General features: G+C 42.7%; 1 protein-coding gene across 5 annotated transcripts in view; it reads right to left on the bottom strand.

Annotated features, from left to right (window-relative positions):
- The window catches only part of kctd15b (potassium channel tetramerization domain containing 15b), a gene marked incomplete at its 5' end in the record, with an annotated part of 32,605 nt that extends 8,293 nt beyond the window's left edge, over positions 1–24,312 (bottom strand). Inside the window, 4 exons of one of the 5 annotated variants that reach the window (XM_080458268.1) lie at positions 4,782–5,087; positions 12,638–12,782; positions 20,528–20,703; positions 23,379–24,312. In XM_080458268.1, coding sequence (XP_080314394.1) covers positions 4,782–5,087; positions 12,638–12,782; positions 20,528–20,703; positions 23,379–23,387 — 636 coding nt within the window. Of the gene's footprint in view, positions 1–4,781; positions 5,088–12,637; positions 12,783–20,527; positions 20,731–21,621; positions 21,641–23,018 lie in introns of those variants that run through there. The other 4 variants (XM_080458270.1, XM_080458267.1, XM_080458269.1 and 1 more) reach the window with 4 other exon arrangements.
- Between the last annotated feature and the right edge of the window lie 385 nt (positions 24,313–24,697).

The raw sequence follows: 24,697 nt of genomic DNA, 5'->3' as shown, positions 1-24,697 counted from the left end.
TCGCATTAAATTATTTCACTTCAGACCCAATCATAGCTACTTTTTCCTCTATTTTTTGGCACTCGATGATAATCTGTCAGTAGACATTTCATCCTCTACACAGCCGATTAATCTAGTTCCCACCTGCAAAATCCACGCAGTACGACTACGAGGGGGGGGACCCCAATCAACTGTTCTAACGTCTCAACCTGCTGCTCAGGCTGAGTGAGACGCACCGCGGAGGCATTTGTGTGGCCTTGTCTGCTCTGATGAGCTGTGCTTTTCGCTCCTCACCCAGCACAGGATTGATGGAGTGGCAGTGTGACATGTAAGAGAGTGTTGCGACGGGTTGCGTTCCCGCCCGGGCAGCGGCGGGGACAGGGGGCCCTTCTCCGCGACTGCCTTCGCTTGTCACATTGATGAAGGACGGATTGGCTCTGGACTGATCTGAGTGCTTCATCATGGTGATGTATGGAGGAGCAGCAGGCTCAGCTCCAGTGCTGGGGTGCACACACACGAAACTGTGTGTGTGTGTCTTTGTAGCTCTTTGGCTAAATGCTTTCCTGCTTTCTGTCTCTCTTTCTCTCTCTCTGTCTTTGTGCTGGATCTACATCACAGTGCAGGTGGTTTGCATTAATCCCAAAATTCCATTCATGACTTCATGGAGAATCACTTGCCAAGGTGGAGTTGTTTATTCTCACTCTCTCACATTTGAATACACAAGTGAAAGAACTAAGGACGGGGCTACAGTCACAATATACAATGTAATAGTGTTTGACTTTCCTTCCAATATGATCTTTCCCCGTCAAATGAAACCGAAAGGTACATATTATAAGTCTTTAACTGTAAATAGAAAATGATGTGATCTATTAAGCACTGAAGAAAAGCTTTGAATATCACTGTGTAATAGAGCGAGTGAGATGTATATCCAAGTTTACTGACCTTAGGGATCTTACTTTATCTTTAAGTGAATAAAAAAAAACCTCATAATAAACAACAAAAAAAATGAGGTTGTTGTACTTAATATGCAGAAAAGTACTGAGAAATGTCATGTTGCTGTATTGCCACCAAATGTATCACAAGGTCTAGCAGTTTCAAGCCCGAGGCCGGACAGCAGCAGCACCTGAGCTTCGATAAAATCTCCTCAGCGCTCACATCTTACCGAGTGAAAGCAGCACACATCTAAAAGTTCTTGTATATTCGTCTCTTTTCCAGTCAGGACTTCTTCATGAACCAGTCGGATCAAACAGCAAACAGGTTTCGGGCTGCGCTGCATCCACTCTGTGCTCTGTGGGCAGGGTGTGGTCACGTGCACGCATGCGTGTGTGTGTGTGTGTGTGTGTGTGTGTGTGTGTGTGTGTGTGTGTGTGTGTGTGTGTGTGTGTGTGCGTGTGCGTGTGCGTGTGCGTGTGCGTGTGCGTGTGCGTGTGCGTGTGTGTGTGTGTGTGTGTTCCCCTGGGTCGGGGTCCAGGCCTGAAACCAGATCAGAGGCCCATTGTCTGGCAGGTAAGACGAGGATTATTTTCCTAACCTTCTCATACCTTCACGCAACAATGAAAAAGGACAGAATGAGTAAGTTGTTTAGAAAAAGCTCTCCTTACACCAAAAAACACCTCCATCTGCTCCTCGTGTCCTCATCTACATCGACTCAATGAGCCGGGCCCCTCTGCTGTGCATGCATATGTGTGTGTGTGTGTGTTTGTACTTTTCATTATTTCCCGAACAGAATATTGTGTGTCTGTGTATCTTAAAGGGGCCGACGGAGGACAGAAACAGGAGTCTGATGCTACATGTAACACAACCCCAACCAATAGAGGCCATATTGTGAGCAGATCATCGCTTGCAGGAACCCTCGGAGCCGCAGCTCCTCACGCTGATAGCAGTCGGTCTGAAAGCACAACGTAATAAAAAAAACCTAAACAATAAAGACTCCTTTCAGATCGCTTCAGTCAGATGTGCTCACATCCCATAACCAGTCTCACTGGTAAACAGAGTGAGAGAGTGTTGTGTTAGTTGATGCGGCCAATTAATTATATTGTAAGTCATTTAAAAATCTATAAAAGAAGTATAAACTGGTTTAGGCTGTTTGAGAAATTGTAAGTATGGTATTAAAAAATGCAATACGTGTATTTCAATCGCCTTGAGCGGTGTTATATTGGAGTCTTTTTAAAAAAGGAGCTGTGTCTTAAAAAGGAGTAAAGCGTAAATTATGCATATCATTTTCTCCCCCCTTTCCATTTCTCTTCTTCATTTCTTCGCAGGAAAACATGGCCGCAGTCCACGCGTGCTTTGTCCCGCTCGCTCGGCTCTCCTCCCTGGAGGTGGTCTCTCCGGCGCCGGCAGGGAGGAGGTGGAGGTGTCAGGGTGCACTGCGGCCCTGCCTGCCAGAGGCTCTCTGCGGTAGCTGGAGGGGTCGGAGGCTCCTCGACGCGTCGGCCCGTCCATGGCTGTGGGCGCTCCGGTGTGTTATATCGAGCTTGTGGTGTGAGACGGTTATATCCACCCACCCTCCTCCTCCTCCTCCCCGCTCCTCTTTTTCTGCGCGCAGACCTCGCCGGGAAACGCAACGGCAAAACGAGCTCTCTGAAGTTGTTTTTTGAACATGAACTGCTCGTCCAGTCGACATTGAACACAGCATTTTCAAACTGGTAGAAAACTTGTTAATGTGAAATAGGAAGGGGCCATTTTGATCATTGTGGGGTCATAAAAATGTAATTTTCAGTTCCAAAGGCCAATCTGCACTTGAATGTTTATGTGAATTCTTGAACAATATAAAGGAAACTGCTTGTATATTTCAATTAACAATACAGTTATTGATACATTAAATACAGCATAATTACAACTTATCAATTGACATGAGGCTCCACTGTGATTAAGTTCACTTTGTTCCTCATCATTTTTGGAGACTGGTTCACTTGCCAACAACTAAGACATAGCAACAGTATTTAGAATGATATGAGCAATGGATTAATTTCTTTATGTGTTGTGAAAGCAAAAATAGGATTAAAAGATTTTCCAACAGAATACATCTATAATAACTAATAACTACTTGAAAGTTTTAGGAGAACAGAAAACCCACACACACTGTACTATTTCTTCTATTATCCAGAAGTTGGTGAGATGCAGTACAAGTGACTTCAGATGGAGCAAGTGGGCTTAAAGATAAAGATTTGTAAGGTGGAGTTCCACCTTTAATTATGTGACTACAATCTGAGCAGATAACAGCCTTTTATCCTGACTAATCTCGTGGAGATATGCTCCAAAGACTGACCGAAACAAGGAGCAGCAGAGTGACAGTCACAGATCTGCACGTCGGCCAGGTGTTAAGGTGTGTATGAAAGAGTTGACAGGTGGTGGTGAGAAATGGCTTGCTTGCTCAGCAGAATTCTTTGCTGTATAAATAAAGGATTAAAAAAAAAAGAAAGTGTTGTGCAGTCATGTTGGTCATGTTGACTGATTCTTTAAAAAAATCTCTCTGTGGAATCTGCGTCCTGTGGCTGACGACAAGAAACGAAATGATCCCGTACGAGAGCCGATTCACATTTTAGCACGCGGCATTGTGCAAAGGAGCTGCTGCGTTACATGGAAGCATGCAAAAAGATGATCTTTCAATTGTAGATGGTTTCCATAGGCCACATATGCGATGCATCAGGAAACATCTCATTTAGTTTACTTTGAATTCTGCTTGTTTTTTAATGTCATGTCACACCCTTTGGATTTCTTCAGTTCTATTTTCACCAGCAGCAGCAGTCATAAGTGAACATATTGATGACACAGATTGCTGTGAGACTCCTTCTTACACTTCTTTATAACTCTCCGGAGCTGCTCGTCTCATCCTAAAGTGTTCATTTCATTTCATGCATCACTTTATCTATTTAGGAATGAACTTTCAACTTTTGATAAATATGCTGCTGGTGTGCCACTTACAGTTAGTTACTGTATACGTCTGTTTAAGTATTCAACCCCACATCCTGCCTATTAATCACAGCACTGTCGCTGCCATCAAGTGTTATTAAACTAGTTGACTTTTTATATTGATGATTAGTAGCTTTCTCAGGGTTTTGTTGTACTTGCTTCTTTGTGTGTAGTTTTGATCCACTGTTCAGGATATTTCTCTGTTGGGGTGAAATGCACAGCACAAACCTCAGATTTGCTCCGAGTTTAATTTTATCCCAATCATCTCAGCGTTCAGGACAAGTCTGTGTGCCTGAAGCACAACTAGGCCTTTTCACCTTCAAACTACAGAGAGAATGCAGATATCCACACATGTTCATGGGACAACAGCACAAAGTGAAGTGTGCCTCTGGAAGTGACTTTGGAGGATGCATTTTCCCAAAGCTCCAGACTGTTTATTAGTGACTTAAGTTAAATCAATCAGGTTTTTGTTTTATTGAAAATGTAATCTTAAAAATGCACCTTGAAGACTTAAACAATAACATGTCCTTGTAAGTATTTAATTTTGTCCCGTTGAGCCAAATAGCTGAGAACTTGTCTAAATTATGGACTCTTTGAAACTAAAAATGAAGCAGTCGGACTTTCAAAATCTCTGTATATCTTCAGAAACTGGCAGCAGCGCTATCAGCCAGCAGGAGAGAGACAAACAGCCTCCGAGGTGAATAAATAACTGTGTCTCTACGAAACAAGCTTGTGAAGTCTAATCAAAGCTCACCTTGGTACATCAGACTTGTGCATTTTTACAGTCTTGGTTTGTATTTGAAACATTTCAGAGTAATTAAGGGGATTCTTTCTGTGACCGTGCCTCTTAAACTACAACACTGCATGAACACTGCGGCGCTGGTTACCTGGACTGAGTTGAGCCTGCAGTAGCCATTGAGGGGGAAGCGGATGACGTGCGTTGGGTCCTGGTTCCAGCCAGCGTTGACTGAGTTGCACATAACGTCTCCAGTCTCGGGGAAGATCTCCTCTATGAGGACCTTCTCCCCACTCAGGGCGATCCTCTCACCCAGGTCGGGCGTGACTCGCACCACGAGACAGTCGCAAGGCTGTGCCATCCGCCGCTGCTCCCGCTCCTGCTTCCAGCGCTCCAGCTCCTTTATCATGGGCATCAGCTGGTAATAGCGCGCCTCCTCGTAGAGCAGGTGAAAGTCCTGTAGAGTAGATGAGAGCAGTGACTTTGCATGTGTGTTACAGACCTCTTGGCTATATGTGTGACTAACACACTGTGACTTTCGCTACATTACATTTCATCACCAAGGTCACGAAGACAAAACCCTGCACATATACAGTACTGTGAAACATTAAGATGACAGTAGAGGGTGTGTTTGAGGGGGTTCTCGTGGCTCCCCGGCAGCAGTTAATGATAAAGTGTCCTTGAGCAAGACACTTAACCTCTAATTACTCCAGAAGTAGTGCCTGGATATGTCTGCCCTTTGACCCTTCTGCTGTAGTGAAACATTAACTGTGCACCACAGCTATGCATCAGGAACACATAACTGCATGTTGATGGATAAATATCCTGCAACATTAAATGTATTTCTCTTGGTTAAAGTCCTTGTGTCTTGTTATATTTCCAAGGAATCCAAGATGTATGTTTACCATCCACGCATTACACATGCATGATGGAAAATGATGCAAACTGACAAAATTATGCAAAAAAATTTTTTTGCATATATTTTTGAACTATTGTTTTGCAACGTGTAGCGTCATACAAATGGATTGAGGATTCTATATTCCCAACTACAATTCATCAGTGATAATAATCATTTAAAACCATTCATATTGTGCAGCACCTCACAACAAGATCATTTATGTTGCTGGCCTCTCTGTAGTGTTTCCTAAAAGGTCACTTACGGCTCAACTGAATGAACTATTCAAAACTGCCATTTTTTTATTAGGTTTTTTTTGCCAAAATGTAGCACGGGTGCCACACTCACAGCAAATCAAAGTATATCATGCCAAAAATTGGATGTTGTCCCAGGTTAAGCAAATAAATCCGATATATGTATCGCATAATCACATAATTTGTGAAACCGAGCCGACTGAGTATCACTGTGCAGACAACTAATTGGTTCAGCTTGTGGTGAGTGAGCACTAACTTTAAAAACAAAAACACCTAAATTACAGAGAGAACAAGTATTTATAGCTAAGTAATGGAATAAAGCTGTATGTTTTACTTCTGTTGTCAGGAAGCATGATAATTAATTTTTGGTGACATAATAAAAACCCACATTTCTGATTTAAAACTGTTTTTCACTTCCATTTCCCAAAATTTAAAAATCAACAAGTTCTGACCAGGCGTACTACAAATCTAATCAAGTCAACACCGAACACAAAGATGCAATCAAGTACAAAGTGGACAGTACATGTAGTATTTACAGTTTGGGATTCTGTCATACTAAATAACAATATCTGGACCTAATGCAGTCGGGAATCCAAGTATTGATGGGAACAGTCCTACATGACACCTGCTTAGTGCTTCAGCCTGTGTACAAGAGAGTGGAACTCCACTTTTATTTCTTTAATTTGCAAAATGAACCCCATCTCAGGAGGAACCAGATGTGGGTCCATTGTTTTTCTAAAGGAATAAGCGGATAGAAATATGTTTATACCTTAAAAAGACAGTCGTCACAATTTTAATTGCTGTTGTATCAAAAAACTTTCATTTCTGCATAGCTGAATTGTTGACACAATTTGTGTGTAAATGCTGGAGTAACCTTCAAACTAATATGCCAAAAAAGGACCTTTGTTTGTCCTTGTGAAGTTCAAGGTAAAACATCTAATCTGTTCCCATGTAACACTGTTTCTGAAGAGAAGAACAACACACCGAGATCAGCAATGGCCTCCGAGCAGCAGGACAACACTCTCAATAAACAAAGCATAGCCACGCTGCCGCTCTCCTCCACAGTCGCTCTTGGCAGAGCCGCGCTCGCCTTTAGCATGTTTCAGTGAGCCGACTCCAGAAAGGCCGTCAGTGGGGCTCCAGTGAAGTGGGATGGTGCATTCCTGTGTGCAGACAGTCTGCAGCAGATTGCCTGCCTCTCCCTCCTGGGCAGGGCTTGCTGGGGGCCATTTGCCCCGACGCTCTTGCCTCTAATTTCCCACAAGACCAGATGGCACCATCATTCACCGCTACCATAGAAAATACAGGGAGGGGTGGGCGGAGGTTTCGCTATTGGAGGCAGACAGGAGGTGAGGAAAAAGATATGTGCAAGTGAACATGAGGACAATCGGGGAGTTTTTTTTTTAAAAATATATAAATGTATTCCTCACATGGAGGGAGTTTTATGTTAATGAGGCTTGTGGCCCGATGTTAAGCTCCTATTAGAACAAGATTTAATTAGGTTACACTTAAATGCTGCAAATCTCTTTGTTAAACAATTAGTAATTAATCAATCTGTGTTCAGATTAGCGTTTCACAGTGACAAACAATGACAGATTAATTCATCCTGAGTTCATGAAGTGTCATCGCTGACATTTAAAGTTTGTCCTGCGCGTGCTTTTGTAGCTCCTGGCTATGCGTACATGCTTTCAGAACACTGTAGAGTCAAAGTATCACAATGGAGCCCTGAATACCATTGGAAAGTCTAAAGACTCTGTGTGTTTCTGCAAAAACAACATATGTTTCATATAGGCTGCATCATTGGTGGCTGAGGGTGCCGGGGCTGCCAGGGAGCCCTGATCTAAAGAGAGCTTTTCCCTTTTTCCTTTCTGCGGACCACTGCTGGGCACAGAAACAGAGCATGGCAGCAAACAGCATATTCATTAACCCCGCTGCTTCTGTCAGACTCTTTAGCCTTGAAAAGCCTCCCTCACTGTTTTAGCCCTTCATCTAAACTGCGCCTTCATCTGAGGCGTGTGAACGACACCCCAAATACAACTCCATCTGGACGAAGCGTTGACGCAACACATCTTAAGCTGGCGGTCTAATATTTAAGATTTCAGAATGTGAAAGAAGTGGTGGGGGTGGAGGTCCTTCATTCCCTTTTTCGCTCCCTTTTCTCACTGTCTTTTTTTTTTTTTTTTTTTTATACTTCTGGCCTTCTTGCTGCAGCTGACAAAACTCATACTGAGACGTTTCCCTTCGGGCAGCTCTCTGTATCAAAGTGTTGCTCCTCATCCTTCACAGGTCTGAAGCCATGGATGGATATGTTTTTAACAGGGGTCTGTCTGCGAGGCACTTTAGTCATCCTGAGCAGCGCACAAAACAACAGAGTAATCCTAAGCACTGAGGTGAGGATGAGAAGGAGACGGGGCCAACAGCTCCGTCCTGGTAGCTGCTGCTGCTGCTGCTGCTGCTGCTGCTGCTATTGCTGCTGCTGCTGCTGCTGCTGCTGCCAGCTCTATGAGACAATTCATCCCCCAATCCCGTGTCCAGACAGCCCGTTTGAGCTTCAAAATAATGATCCGACCTGATCGCCCACTGGCAAGGCAACATTTCAGGGAAGGACAGAGGGAGAGAGAGAGAGAGAGAGAGAGAGACAAGGGAAGAGAAGAAGAAAATTATGGAAAATGTCACTATGACAGAGTCTGAGGCCTGATGAAGACTTATCTATTCTTTAGACTAAAGAAAAGAAAGATATATCCACAAGTGCAGAGGTTCCTGGGTTGTTGAGTAAATAAGTTGCTGAGGAAAAGTCCTATCTCAAGTACAACAACGTATTAAATCCTAACATCTGATACCTAAACAAAGACAAAAACCGCAATTTAGATGCTTAAACAGTGTGACACACCAACAATCTAACTGGTCCAGGTTTATAGCACTGCCCTGAATATGACTGCGCATTGCTTACACTCTCCTGATTAATTGTAGTTTGAATAATGAGATGAGGGTGGATATTAATAGTGAATATTTTGTTCCACTGAAGTAGGCTGAAACATTTCTTTTTCCTATTCTGCTCAGACTTTCACATTGATTTAGCAAAACACACAGCGCCGTGGCTGCCAGCAGCAGAACAGACCCAGCCCTCGGGCGACGGCAAGCCTGATTGTGCTCAGATAAGGACATGCTCAATTCCGCCTCGCACTATTTGCATTTTTTTTTTTTCCCTCCTTCTCTCTCCCCGGCTTCACGCAAATTGAAAGGTATGCAGATCAACACGGGCTTATGCGAGGGGTTCGTAATGAGTCGCAACAATGAAGTCCGACGCATTCTTCTCAGCGGTGCTCCCTGATTGGACTGTCAAGGCTTCACAGGGAGGACAGAGGGAGCGAGGGAGGGCTGGGGAAACATGAATACGAAAGGAAAAAAACTAATCGGTTCTGAGTCAGCCCATCATTTGCCAAAATATGCAGGGCTTTCATTTCACGTTGTGTTGTCTGAGGTTTGGCTCTGGTTGCGAGTATCCATGGGGCCTGGAGAGTTTGCCCCCGGGCTCCCAGCGGCTCGGCCTCGCCTTGTTACCTCGTACAGAATGATGAACAAGTGCCAGCCCAGGGAAAAGGTCACCCCAGTTAAGGTGGAGTAGAAATGAAGAGGAGAATATACCTAGGAAACAGTATCACTGAATAAAAACCTTGAGACGGAAGCAGCTGTGGGCTGAATGTATAATCACCCCGACAGTGCCACATACTGTATGCTTGTGTGGGCACTTGTTGGGCGAGACTAACTCGCCAGTAATGGTGAAAACACAAATGTTTTTTATACACGATCTTTAACGCTACGGCGGATTTAATGCCGTAATGATCCAACGACAGATGATCACTGACCTCTGCACGTCACTGCAGCATTTTCACTGTCGTTTACCTTTTTTTTTTTTTCTTTCTCTTTTGGACAAATTGTCTTTTTGGTTTACTCTGCTCAGTTTCATCAGCCTCATTTTCAGCAGCAGCAGGCAGCTATTTTCAGTTAGAAAAAGGGAAGAAAAAAAATCTGATACACCAACTAGATGCAATCTGGCCAGAAGCAAACAGCAGGCAGACAAAGTTAGCTACCAGCCTGTGAACACAGTGAAGCATTTAGCAGCTAAATAGACAGGTTTTCTTTTTTTTTTGTGTGGATATATTTGTCCTCCGTCTGGCAGGTGTCCAGAGACTTCACATACATACTAATGCTGCTCACATTTGCAAACATGTTCTCCATGTTTCAACTGTAATAGCACAAATGATTTAACAGTTTTACTCTATTAGGACGGGCTCTGTACAGGCGTTCTGTCTCGTGTGGGTAAAGCCTCCTAATTATCTCTACATTTTCTTTCAATTTCCATTAAACATAAGAAATATCAGGAGTCAGAGTTGCCGTGGATTGTTCATAATGAGGGGGCACACATGAGCATCAGTGAAACTAAATTGTGAGAAGCATATATACAGTATAGAAATTCAGATGTTGTGTTGTTCTCCTGAGCACAAAAAGTGAGGCGAGGGAAGTGGCAGAACTTCAACAGCTGGGAAAATGAGAAACCCTATTCATATTAATATTGTGGCTGTAGCATTGCCAAAACGATGTGCAGTGAATGCATTTTTCTTTGTTGTTGTTTTTTAAAGGTACCTTCCACTTTGACAATCTGACAGTTCTTTAATCAGTGAGCGGACGGTCAAACTGCAGAGGTATATAGTAATGACTATTGTTTTAGAGCTGATATGAACAACCTCTGGTCAGCTTTTGCACACATTGGCCGATTTGGAAAACATTATATATCATTGCCTTCATAGGCGGTAAGAGTGCAGATTGTCATTTCAACTATTTTCAAATTGACATACTCAGTATTTAAAGTATGACATTAAAAAGTACATTAAAATGAATTTACTGACCATGCCTCCTGTATATAATTGTAAAACACATTCTGTGTCACAATCTGACCCTCCAGTAGTGAGTATGAAATGCTTGTGGCTCTCACCATCATCAAAGTTGCTCTATCTGCTATAAAGCACATGGTATAAAGCTATTTTACAGTCTCACAGTAAAAGCAAATTCTGTTGACAGGATACACATTAAAGTGTTAAATCAATTTAAAGTGAGTTAGGATGGCTGTTATCAGAAAATCAGACACAAGAATTAACAAAAAGTTTTGGATACTGTAAATGTCGACAGAGAGAAACAGATTGCATGGTTATACGTTAGGCCTGCAGCATCACAACTAACAGATTTAAACTGACAACTTTTTACAGTGTTTATTATGGTCAGTCTCCCGACGTGTATCTCTATTTCATTTAGCAAATTAATAATCCAACCATTCAAAATGCTTTTGAATTAACTGTTCAAGTTTGATAATATAACAGCTTCACTTCTTTTTAATCTGTAAAAGTGTTTCTCCTGAATTGGATCAACTACTTGTAAACTCTAACAACAATCATCATCTTGGTGCCACTGTGCTCGATCGAACATTTGCTAGATTTTAAGAGGAAGAGTAAAACTAAACAGAGCAGCAACGGATCCTGAAAATCCACAGCTACTAACAAAATGAAAACAATTCGTGGAGCTCAACAAAAATACATAAAATCCATCCATTTTTTTCCTGCTTGCGGCTCGATGCATTATCAGCCAACATATCTCATAATAAAAACACCCATTGGATGTATTTGCCTCACCTGTATGAAAACATAAAGTTTGTATGTATGCCTGGATATCCACATTATTGAACTGGAAAGCATTTGTTTTGATGCCACAAACACAATCTTTTAACCTTTACATACTGATCACGAGTATCGCCTCATAGTAAGTCTCTCCACTGAATGCTGAACAAAAGATCTATTTAGAATGTGTAAATAGCCCATGTTATCAATAAACAGGTGACCAAGGCTGAATGAACATGTCGGAGAGCAGGCGGAGTGTATTCTTCCAGTTTTTACAACACAAGTTTATCAGACAATATCATGACGTGAAAACAACTGATTGTCAAATCTGAGCATCACTGGTGTGGTACAGAAGATTTCCAGGAACATCCCGGTCTAAAATCTGATTCGACCCTCGCTATTGGATCTGAAATCCAGCTCAACAGATGTGGGTCCGATTTGACAGCCAGAACAGCCTCGGTCTACAATATTTTGTACCACCCGAAAAAAATATTTGTGTATTTGGATTCACTCAAAAGTCATCAAGCTAAATAAAATCACATTTAGGGAATTTTTGTTTCTGCTATGACGTGTAAAAACAAGTTTAATATTGACTTTGACCAGGTTAAACATTCTAAACTGCTCTTAAACCAGAGATTAAATTAGAAGGTGAAGGTTTTGTGCACAGATACTCATGTATAAAACTGCACCAGCACTAATAAGTCCTGGACTCTGAGCAGATGGAGGCGTATGGTCGTATTTCACCTGGGCTTACCTCTATAGAAACAACTGTCGGTGAAAAACTACAGCTCAGGGCTGTGGCACACACATCACCAGGCCATGTTAGTCAGTTACCATTCCTGAAAGTGTACACTATGGCTCAGAGCTTCTTCTTCTTCTTCTTCTTCTCCTGCAAAGTTTCCTAATTACTGCTTATGCTTATGATACCGGTAATTAATGTGCTGAATGGGAAGACGGTGAGTCAGCGTTAGGTATTGTGAAAACAGAAAGTGAGTCGAAGTCTATTTTATAAACATGCAGCTCACAAGACGACAGGTAACAGATAGAAGCATATTCACACTTGGGAAAATACAACAACAAAAAAAAACATTCTGCAGGTTTTGTTTTTTATGTTATATTGCTCAAACTGTGCGAGTCAAAAGTACAGACAAGTACACACAATGCAGTTTGCTGTGGTGTGGATATATACCTTGAAGTCATCTGGAAGGAGCAATTTGCTGGTCCTGAGGAAACTGAGAATGTAGCGGAATATCTCGCCGTCTCGATCTATGAAGTAGTGCTGCTTCAAGCTGTCCAGCACGATGGGCTCGGTGCCATTGAACAGACGACTGATTCTGAAAATTGAAAACCACACACACACACACAGACACACACACACACACACAGAGACATGAACGCACGCAGAGGCAGCAGCACACACAAACACAAACCACATAATGGAATGGGCCAGCTCCCTTCAAATGCATGAAACAATTACCCTCCATTTATTTTTCAATTTTATTAGCACTAAGCTTGAAATGCATTAGCATCCCAGGTTGAAACAAGGGGCTTAAGGCAACGTTCCTCCATCCCAGACTTGTTTGAAGTGTCCCTTCTGCAGCGAGATTACAACAACACATGCGCTTGCTGCTTGTACTTACAGAAATTAATGGTATGAATGTAGCATTACAGCTCTATTATTACGTCCGTCAGAGGGGGTGGAAATGAAAAAGAGAGGGAAACAGTGTAGGGCCAAATATTAATGTGAGGGGCAACACATGGGAAAAAAAGATATTTCGCTTTTACAATTTGACTCCATTATGAATTTGAGAGAAATTTGGACTGCTGCAGTCATCATGTATGCAAAGGTTGTCGGTAACACAGTGGGGATTTGTTTGTGTGACAGACAGAAAATTCTCTCGATGTATGACTTTTTTTTTTTAATTGATGAAAATGTTTAATTCATGTGAGTAGCAGGTGACAACTAGTTGTCTCTTTTTCTTTTTGCTCTGTTCTTGTACGTATTTCATTGTTTGTCCTTTTGTCCAATTATTAATTTGCCATTTATCTGTTAAGCACTTTGTTTTGTATGAATCTGGAGGAAAAAGTGCTTCATACATAAAGTTTGATTAACTGGGTGACTGAAAAATAAATTGTAATTTCAAATACGCACTCATATAAAACTCACCATTCAGCTTGTGTTTATTCAATATTTTTACTCCACAGTCATGGAAGATTTGAACTTATTAAGGTTTAGTAAGTTGGCTGTATATTCATGCTATTTGTGAGTTGCTTCGACCTTAACGCAGCTCAAATGGCAGGAAAATGTACGTCTAACCTCAGAAGAACTCTACTAACCTTGACTGTGTGGATGAGCACAATTGTGGTGCTTTGAATTCTGTATATTTGATCAGAAAACACAAGCTGACATCTCAAGAAGGTGGAATTGTTTTAAAAACATGTGATTATATGTGAAAATGTGATGAAATGCAACTATAAAAGGTTTCAAATGAAGATTACTGAGAATTAGTCTATAATACATTTACGGCATCAATTCATGCTACAATGCTCCTTTTTTTTTTTTTTAGCACTTTGTTAGATTGATATTTCTTCAGAATTGAGATTATATCAAAAACAAAAGTCAGGTCAGTGCAGTCCCACAGGGAAAATAATGTTCAAGTCCATCAGTGTCACACATTTAGTGCAAATAATAACATTATAAGAAAGTCACAGGTAGAAGTGTTTGCAGTCACTCAGTTAACAGGTAGACAGGCCTTCGGGAATAAGACCAATCAAATCCACACAGGTTTAAAAAAAGACTCTTTCAATAAATCACTACGCTGTGAGGAAACTTATTTACATGTAGTGTAGATTTCAGTCCAGCGCTTATCGCCTCTGCAAACAAAAGAAAGCATCCAAAAATCCTCGGATTTCATCCCAGCGTCTGCAGGTATCTCTATTTACTGCTGCTGCTGCTAAAGTCCATGTGTCCAAAATGAGAAATATATTGTTCTAATCTGCTCCGTAAAGGAGGGTGTGCAGTGTTTTCCATGGAACACACACCGTGTTGTCAGTTCGATGTGTCGTTGGTTGGAGGATTTCTTCCTCTTTTACACACACGGTCTCAGAGAGGATCAAAACTTTGATGGTTGATGGATATACAGTAGATAAATATAAGAAGGAAAACCTCCACAGTTTCCTTGTGCTGTTTGACACGTGACTGCATCGGCACTGGAAATATTATCAACACTTTGGCCTTGAAAATGCTGTTAGGAATCCAGTTCAGGAGGAAAAGCATGACTGTGTGTGTGTGTGTGTGTGTGTGTGTGTGTGTGTGTGTGTGTGTGTGTGTGTGTGTGTGTGTGTGTGTGTGTGTGTGTGTGTGTGTGTGTGTGTGTGTGTGTGTGTGCGTGTGTGTGTGTGTGTGTGTTGGTTACACTGAGTTGAATTTGTATTACGCGTGTGCAGGACATCTGAACACACTGTATGAATCTATAAAGGGGTTTGTTTTCGATCTGAAGACAAAGCTGTATAATTTAACAGAAGAAAAACTACAGAGATAATGAAATTAACATTACCCCAAATTACATCAATAACATTTTCCTATTATGAATTGCAATAATGAACTAAAAACAGTAATTAGATGTATGCTTTTAAGCTTTCACCAAATATTGGCGAAGCCTGGGTGTAATAATAAGACACTTGTTGCTGTGTGGCGTCCCACCGTTAACCCTTTCTGTTGGTGTGTACTGCAAGATGAAGGGCTTAGTTTGAAGTTGGCTACAGGGGCTCATCAAGGCAAAGAGTGGAAATTGCTGTTATCTTTAAACTTTCATCACACCGTGTTGGCGCTGTGCCTCGAGATACCCTTGGACAGATATTCATTTCCTCTGCGTCTTTTGTGTGGTTTTTCCCACCGCTTTACCTGCAGGTCCCCTTTTTCTCTTGCCGGTCTAATAATCTCGTCCAGGCACCTCCACTCCATCTGTTTGTTCATTTCCAAGCTAAATATCCCACTTTAATAATTAAAACTACTTTTTAGCATTCGTAAAATCTCCAGCGTAGCTGTCCCAATTTTTTTCGTTCGACTTTCTCTGGGTCTTGGAGTGCAACGTCTTAATTTGGCGGCTCATTTGTGAGTTGAGACTCGGCGCGCTCAGCAAAGAGACCTGGGACGCCCATGCAGCGTAAATAAGCCGCAACACTGATTTACACAGGAAATCTGTTGCGTGTCACCTCCCTAACGGTTTTCCACTGCGCATTCGCACAGTACATCACTTTTGGAGAGAAACAGCTCTTGGCAGGGCGCCGGGTTGCTGTTCTGATCATCATTTTGAAGTAATCAGTTCTTTAATCACAGCAGCAGCTTCGAGGCCGGCTGACAGAGTTGGATGACAAAGAAAATCATAAAAGCTATTTGCAAACACAACCAGCGTACACACAAACGCACCTCGGCGAGGCCTGAGCCATTGTCACACTCTATTACAGGAGTCGGGGAGGGTAGTGGGAATGCCAATGTACGAGCAGCGGGGCCGGCTCCACTCGCACGCTCATTGGGCTGAATTTACATTTGCAATGCGGCGCTTTGTGTGAGAGTGCGGCGCTTGGATTTGACGCTTGTATCAGGTATCTCCTGACCCCGATGTGTCGGCTCCACACGCTGAAACTATCAAGTCAAATTCGCCCCCTGTCTCTTTTTCTTTGACTTGACTGTGTGAAGAAGCAGAGCAAAGATGGTTCTCTCTCCCTCGCTCTCCCTCCTCCTCCCGCCATCCCTTTCTCTCTTTTCTTTCTTTTTCTTTCTCTCTCTCTCTCTGTCTCCATCCTTCTCCCTTACTCGCTTTCTCTCTGGAAATCGATGCAAAATGCTTTATAAAAAACCAATACTCATCTCCCTGTTTTGCCGGAGGTGTTCCTTTCTCATATGGTCTTGCAATTCTTCCAGCTAGAATTTCACCATACCCCTCCAGGCTAACTCTGTTTTTCATCTCCACTTTTTTAAAAAGCAATTAAAATGCTGCCTGTTTTTCTTTTTCCTTCCCTCTCTCCCTCCTCTACTCCCTCCTCTCTCTCCCTCCCTCCCTCTCTCTCTCTCTTTCTCTCTCTCTCTCCCCTCATTTTTCCCTTTTCTGTTAAATCCCTGAATGGGGGGGGGGGGGGGGGGGGGGGGGGGGGGGGGGTGTTTAACAGGTAGGCAGAAGGGACGGGGTGTGTGTGCTCACATTCAGAGAAATTAGGAGAGAAGATGCACAAACAGAGACCAAAAACCACCAAAAAGAGGCATGTGGGGACGATGGAGAGTTTTGATGTAATCAGAAGAATAAAACAGAAGAAAGAAGAGAGAATTGAAGAGGAAGGCAGCAGGCGATAGAGTGGGAGAGAACAAGGTTTGACAGAACCACAAAACTTAGATAAAGGGAGAGAGAGTGAGGGAGGAGGAGGGAGGTGGTGGGAGTAGGAGGTTATCAAGGACAGCAACAGCTCAGATCTCCCACCCCAGCGGTGCCAAGTGAGGGCAGGCAGCGGGGCAGTAGGTGGGCAATATCTGGCAGGAGCCTCGCTGCTGCAGCTATAGAGCCGGCCAGCGGCTGAGAGCTGCCAGGAAGGAGTCCTCAGGAGGCGGGCATGAGGACCCGGCGCAGGTATCCTGGTTTCTGCCTGAACAGATTTGATCAGGAAACTGTAAAGGACGAATAATAATGGAGAGACACCAAGGAGTTCCCGGAAGAAGTGAAACAAAGACACCCAGGGATCTCGAGTCAGGCTCGTCCAACTTGGATGTCAAAGGCAGCCTAAAACAGCATCGTTTAAAACAGCATCGTTTAAAACAGCATCGTTTAAAACAGCGTCGCTGCTGTTTGTTCAGACTGGTTAAGTCCCATTCGAATGAACGGGAGAAACACTGCATGTACTGGTGCTTCTCCTAACAGGCTCTCCCGCAGGGTGGGCGATAAAAGTTTGAAACCAAGAGACATAATTTAACTTTTGCTGTACATTCTGCCATACAAAAAATTTGTTTAATCAATCAATGTGCTGTGCTTTTGCACATTTTCACATTTAAGTACAATTAGTAGGAGAAAATCTTTGTGTGCAGCACAAGTATTTGTCCATAGGAGTCCTTATGTGACAAATGATCATTGTGTAAGCCGATACATTGGCTGTAATACAATGGAAATCTCCACATTTATAGTATAAAATCTGCCGCAAACAATCACACATCTGCTATATATAAAAATATTTGTATTACTTTGATAATTTGATATTATTTAATCATTAAGTGAAACGAGGTAAATAAATTGACATATGTGTCACACTCAGAAGACTCAATAAATATAATAAAAACCTCCATAAAATGAGACATAAAGACTGTTTTCTCTATAAATTTACACATTGAGCCATTTGAGTGTGACACAGATATAAACATAAAGCTAGTTCAGATCCACCATCAGTGGACAGACGACTCATCCGGAAAGAGAAAAATGTCCAGTGGTCCTTATCAAAATAGTCTCCTTGTCTTGGGAACATTTCCCCTAATTTCCTCAGCTTCTGTTCAAGTGACTGCTGAGACTGTCCTCTTTGAGAGCTACACAGAGTGCGCATCAATGTTTTATGACCCCTGTCCCTTAATATGGCCCACACAGAAGAAGATGAATAACCACACATTAGTTACTAGACTAACTTTCTCTTGGCACGCTGCATTATTTAGGGGCCAATCTATTAAAAGTAATCAGCAACTTCAAACTCTTTAACCCCCCCCCCCCCGACACACACACACACACACACACACACACTCTTTTTAGTCGTCACTTTTAGAGTCTTTTTTTTTTTGCAAGCGTACTCTTCTAAACCGGACGTGGCTCGAACGCGGCGTACACGGTTATGCCAGTGTAATTGTTTTGCTTTCTGCTGTCAGCCATTATCCTAATTCACACAAAAGGGCCCCTCCTTCCACTGGCTCCAGTGGAAAGTAGAGCCCCGAGGCCAAGTGTTCGCTGAGGAGGCTGGGAGAGTGAAACCATGAGTGTGTGTGTGTGTGTGTGTGTGTGTGTGTGTGTGTGTGTGTGTGTGTGTGTGTGTGTGTGTGTGTGAGAGGCAGAGTGAGAAAGAAACGGCAAGCGACAGAGAAAGTAAGAGAGAGAGAGAGAAAGAGAGAGTGAACAAGGGAGCAAAAGAGCATGTGTGAAAAAGAGAGGGAGAGTGAAAGAGGAAAGAGGAAAGAGGAAAGAGCACTCCAACCAAGACTCACACTGATTTCCGGTCTTTACTCTCAATATAACAACACTGTTCGGATGCTCTGACATGACTGTGTGTGCGTGCGTGCGTGCGTGCGTGTGTGTGTGTGTTTATGAGCAACTGCTTTGAAGAGGGTTAAGCTGCATCGGCGCAGAAATTAAATGACTATCCGTCCACTGGATCAAGCGAATGTAAAACTAAGACAGTGGGAGAGGGGAAAACATCTTAAGAAGAAAAACAGTGATAAACCCGGAGCTGGGTTTTATTTTTCTCATGACATGTAACACAGGAGTAAAAATAAAAAGGGAGTTGTTTGGGATTTCCTGTCAGCGGACTCCATGAATATCAAGACTTTATTACCAAGGGATTATCCGGATTGTTTCCTGTAGCCAATTTGGCAGATTTTCTAACAACCTGGTGCATGTTTACCTTGGCCCACATGGGACCCAGCTGACGCCGAATGGAAGGCGCTATAGTGTAATGAACGACACACTGCATCAGAGGGGGTAAACGCAGAGGGCCATAAAAGACGGGGGAGTAGAGTTGTTTTATCCTTAGTTTTTGAATATCTGGTTCTTCCTATGATAGAGTCACCGTTGTTTGTTGATGGAGATAAAAACGTGAATAAAGTGGGAGTATATTACCGCCAACTATCGCATGATCCGCTCCATCATGAAAATAATCTCACAAGTGCATCAGAAATATTAACCACTGTCGCCGTATGCGTGAGGTGACTGAGATCGGTTCAGTCCATGTAAAGTCACTGTTTCAAACTTTGAGATCATCCATTTCTTAAGATCGTGTTCCAACAAACTGAGAGTAAGCCGCAATAGGATTACATCGCCTCACACAAAGGGAACCTACATATGGAATTACTTAAAATGCAAGTGTGTTTGCACAAATCTGCCAACGTCAAAATAAAGAGCACGTAATAGTGGTGAATGTTGATTTTAAAATAGCAGAGAAAATCAATATGTGACACACCAATGAGCTAGATTTCAATCAGATTTGAAGCTGCCCTACATCAGCTTTGATGATGGGTTTCCGGACATTCATGTCATTGTTTATTCCTCCAAGGATTCCTAACAGCACCCTGATAAACTGGGAAAAATTGCTGGGAAAGCTGTGTCAGTGGGTGTAGCGAGAGAGTTGTTTGTGTGGTTCAAAAACACACAAGCACTACCACTCACATCAGCAATAAAACATCTGAAAGGGTTTCTGTACAGCAGCTGAATAAAAAAGACTTGACTATTCAAAAACAACAATGTGAGAAAGAAAGAAAAGAGGAAAAAAAAAAAGATATTCAAGCCCTGGAGGGATTTACTGAACAATTAAAATAATCACCATTAAAACCAGCCAAAAACAATCACATTTTTCATTTTAAAGCAAAGAGAGTTTGGTAATCATGAAGGGAAGAGAAATGTCCCCACATGGTTTGAAAAGATATCAAACTAATAGCTTTGGAGGGCAATTGTCACAGTCGAAGTTTCAGTGCAGTCTTTCTAATGTCAGTCAGCTAAATTACTTGTAAACATCACAAATCTAATTAGACATAATTCAGACAAACACCTATCAAATAGTGGAATAGGTGATTCATGAGCTGTTTGATAGACACATAAAATGATTTAAATGTACTTGAAGATTCAATCACAAAACATTTTGTCAAATTTATATGAAATAAGAGACTTCAATTTTTATAATCAACTATCTCACATTTGAAATAATCCAATTCATCTGATCCAATTTCAATCATTTGTCAATTACCATAATAATTACTTTTTTTTTTTTTTTTTTTATAAAAATGACAAAAGGTACAAATGAGCGAGCACAAAGCGTGACATGAAGCCATGCAGGATCGTGGGCTTACCTTGAATCTGGGTACTTGGTGAGGGTCGCCAGGCTGCTGGTGTACATGTGTCCCCCAACATCGATGTGCACTGGGGCGTTCGCCTTGGTCAGCTGAGCCGGCAGAGGGATCCCCTGAGCGGCCAGGGGAGAGACCGGGGACCGGGTCAGAGACAGCCGTGACATGCTTCTTCCCTCCTGAAAGCAAGTGTAGAGAAAGGCCATGGGGGTAAAAGTGAGAGTAAAAAAAAAAATCAGAACAGTGATCCTATACTGGGAAGTAGATAGTATCCTTTCTGAACGGTATCAGATCACTTCCATGTCTGTCTGGTCGCATATTTAGCCTGGGTATTATTGCCACCGCTCTAATTAAGTATGTTTGCATCTTTTCATGCGGCACCGGAGGCGAGGATAGGAGGATGCTTATTAGAGAACCGGGGTGAGAGAGCGATAGAGAGAGATAGACAGATAGAAAGATAGAGAGAGGGAGGGGGTGGAGGGGGGGGGTTGCTAGGTGCCAGCCTCCAGGGGAATAAAATAAACTGCTGCTGCAATATTCTAATTAAAGGTCGCCTTATGTGTTAGACGTGATGCGCCCAGACACACCAAGCACCAATCTGAGAGCAAAGAAAAACACCAAGAGGAGGGAGGGTGCAACTTTTACTTCTAACACAACACACACATGCATTCAACACCCAAAAAAAAAAAAAAAGATGACGCCGATAGTCTGTCAGGTGACTCTCACGCACAGTTTTCGGCGCACAAGGCTACGAAACGTGCGTAAAAGCGCACCAGAATTCAACCCAAAAGCAGGCCGAGGTTAGTGCTACTGTCCACAGTGACAGGCCAAACCATGAAGTGTCCGCTGTGGACGAACATAAGACGAATAACGCTTAAAATAATCTTCCAAAAGGAACAAGAAGGCTCCGTGTACACAGCCTGCGGAGGCACAGATTTAGGATATAGGTCTTCTGGGCGCACACGGGAGCACTCTGAGGTCAGCGCCGGAGCTGAATTTGATTAACTCATATGTTGGAGAAAATATTTTTAATTCACTTCGATACGCCGCCATTTGAGTGCACACTGCTCCGGGAGAAGCGCGAGAGGCGTTCATACCCGAGCTAATGGTGCGTAATTTTCTCGCCAGCAGGTTCAGGTAAACCATCACACTGTAGCCATATATTGATGTGACTAATGTCTGAGGAGTGATAATACAGGGTTTTTAGGTTATATGAGTAACTTCAAGAACAGCATAAATATCTAAACTTTTTGTGTTTCCTTACTACTCTGACTGACTGCACCAAACTATACTTCCATCACAAAAACTTCAAATAATACTTATCTCCAATGTTTAAATTGGATACTAAGATACTCACAATGAAGCTAAAGCATTCAGTAAATCAGCAACAATTTGTTCAGGCACCTTGGTCCCAGTTTTTAAATGTAATAGCATTAAAACTGAAGACCAAAATGCAGCTCGTCCCTGAGGCTCTGAAAGAAATGCCAAAAGGTAAAAAGTGAGGCTGGATCATTTTTTCAGGGTGTTGCCCTCCTCGCAGCAGTATCGTGTTCGTTTAATACGATTACAGAAGGACCGGATTACATTTCAAATCCCAGGAAAAGAGAAAAAAAAAAACTTGGAGAGACTTAAGAAGTTTGGGATACACACTAAGCTGCCCTTTCTTTCTCTTTCTCTTTCCCACCCAAGTGGTTAAACAATCAAGCAGTGACTTGTCAAGTTTTACAAGTCAACAATCATTTATAAGGAACAAATAGGAAAAAATAGACATACAAATCTTAAAACTCATCATGTGATCAGCTGATCATATGCGATTATTTCAAGGTCCTGTCACTCACATCCCTCTAGCTCTCTCACACACACACACACACACACACACACACACACACACACACACACACACACACACACACACACACACACACACACACACACACACACACACACACACACACACACACACCATCTACGATAAATTCCTCCACAAAAATCACAGCAGCTCTGAAGGCATCAACTTTCTCCTGTGCGCCTCCTCCGCTGACCCCTGCTCAGACACTGTGGCCGATTTCACACTTAATGACATCCACGTTTAACCCATACGACCCACAATTAAAAATCCTCACTGGAAAGAGGAAGGAGGGAAACGTTTCAAAAAGGAACAACACGACACAAGACCCGGCCGGTACACCAACACCGCGAGCCTGCGATCTGCCCTTAATCTACCAAATACTCAATATGGCGTCTTATTCTGGCTGTACAATTAAAAGCGTAATCCCGACACGTGTAATACACAACCACTCTGATTTAAAAAAAAACGCTCGCATGTTAACCGTGCGATTTTGGTAATAAACGCGGAAAAAACCCCACTTCAAGTCTTACAGTATCACACCCAGTACTGTTCAACTATCCTGATCGGAAACTGCCCACTAAGCCTGCACTGTGCGTTAAATGAAAAGAGATATGGTGTATCTGTAATATTAAATTGTCACCCTACCGTTTCAAACATTGTAGGGAGTCCAGAGGAAATCCGTGCCGGCGGTCAGTCCCAGCTGATGTCCGCGCGTAACCCTTACAAATCTCAAATATTTTCTCCAAATGCCACTGAGTTTGTCGCCAAACTACACCGCCATCCAGCTCCAGCGAGAGCCTATGCCGCCGCACGGGAGAGCCAAGTCTTTTTTTTTTTTTAATCTGTCTCTCGCACAAAAACTGCTTTACTGAGAGACACTCGGCAGTGGCAGAGATCGACTGCTTTGCAAACAGTCTCTGTGGCTTTAAAGGCTCTATTGCAAGGCAGGCTCGACCTGTCCTCACCAAGCTTCTTTGTACCAAAGCGCACAGGAAGCGTCCTTACCTTGAACATAGATGAGATGATCTCCTTCCCCTTCTCTGCTCTTATTTGGATACGCGTAAAAATGTGCGCTCTTGTCGGAATCTTGCTTCGTATTTCGGCTTCTTGTCTGCCTTTTTGCCTAAATGAAACTGCCCCTGTGGTTTGTTATGAGAAGAAGAAAGCCAATAATCCTTCTCTAAATAACAGAGCGGAGCTAAAAAAGAAAATTCTTGCTCCGGGCTGCCCAAGCGCCTCTGGGCCAGGGATTAGGCTACAATTAGCTCAACTCCACTCTCTCGCCCAGGCAATTTTCTCAAGGAAGAAAACGTGATACCCCCCCTCTATTCCCGAAATTATGACTACACAGATATAACAACTTATCTTATATTTTCCGGCTAAAGTAGACCGTTCCCCTTAACGGTGTGAAGTTGTGATTTAGTGGGGGCAGGAAAACCTAACAGGCAACTGTCAGTCGCTCAATAGATTTAGAGCAGCAAAAAGCAGATTTTAATCATTGTCATTTCGTCTGATGTAATAGTTCCCCAGGCAGTCCAGCTAGTAGGAATACATTTCCATCTCCATCTCCAGCCTGAATTTAAAGTTTAAAGCCAGGCGGGCTGCCATAGTCCTCCACTCAGGCAACACAGAATAAAGGCGCAATAACTTGTTGATGAAGTCTCAGTAGAAAAATATGTTGAAAATGAAGAGATATCCTTGAACCAATATCTTTCATGCGGTGATTTTTTTCCCCTCTTCGTCCCCGCTCCCTCTTTCTCTCCCTTCTCTCCCTCTCTGCCTGTCTTGCCTTAATGTCTGGAGTTGTAACGCCAAATTTCCTGCAGGCCATTAAAATCAAATGACGTCTATGGACATGCATGCATGCTGCTGCAGAAAGCGCCCTCACAACCTGCCTGCAGCCAAATGCGCCATTTCAATTATAGCGCAGGGCTTAGATGGAGATATCTGCCCAGAACCCCCCCACCCCCTCCCCCCATCTCCTCCAAACCCCCCTCCGCACACTCCTCACTCTCCAATGAAAGCAGGCAGCCTCCAGACTTTTCTTTAGGGGGCAAACATAAGATTCTGGCTGATTATTGTCTTTTTTTTTTTTCAAACATAGAGAGGCACAATCCTTGTGGCGCAAAGAAGTGTTGCGCCACTTTGGCACTGAGAAAAAGAGGGGTGCAGTGGGACAGGTGCGTGCACTCAGGAGACAATTATTTATTTATTTGTATGTTTGTTTATTTATTTGCGGGTAAATAACTGTGAATAATTGATGCAACACTGAGCCCAGTAATTACTCTGTACCAGCTCAGTCAGAGGCGTAACGTTGGTTTCTT

The sequence above is a fragment of the Lipophrys pholis genome (assembly GCF_963383615.2).
Source record: "Lipophrys pholis genome assembly, chromosome: 2".
NCBI classification, from domain to species: domain Eukaryota; kingdom Metazoa; phylum Chordata; class Actinopteri; order Blenniiformes; family Blenniidae; genus Lipophrys; species Lipophrys pholis.
Note: the sequence above shows the minus strand (reverse complement) of the source record. Positions and strands in the feature narration are given on the sequence as shown.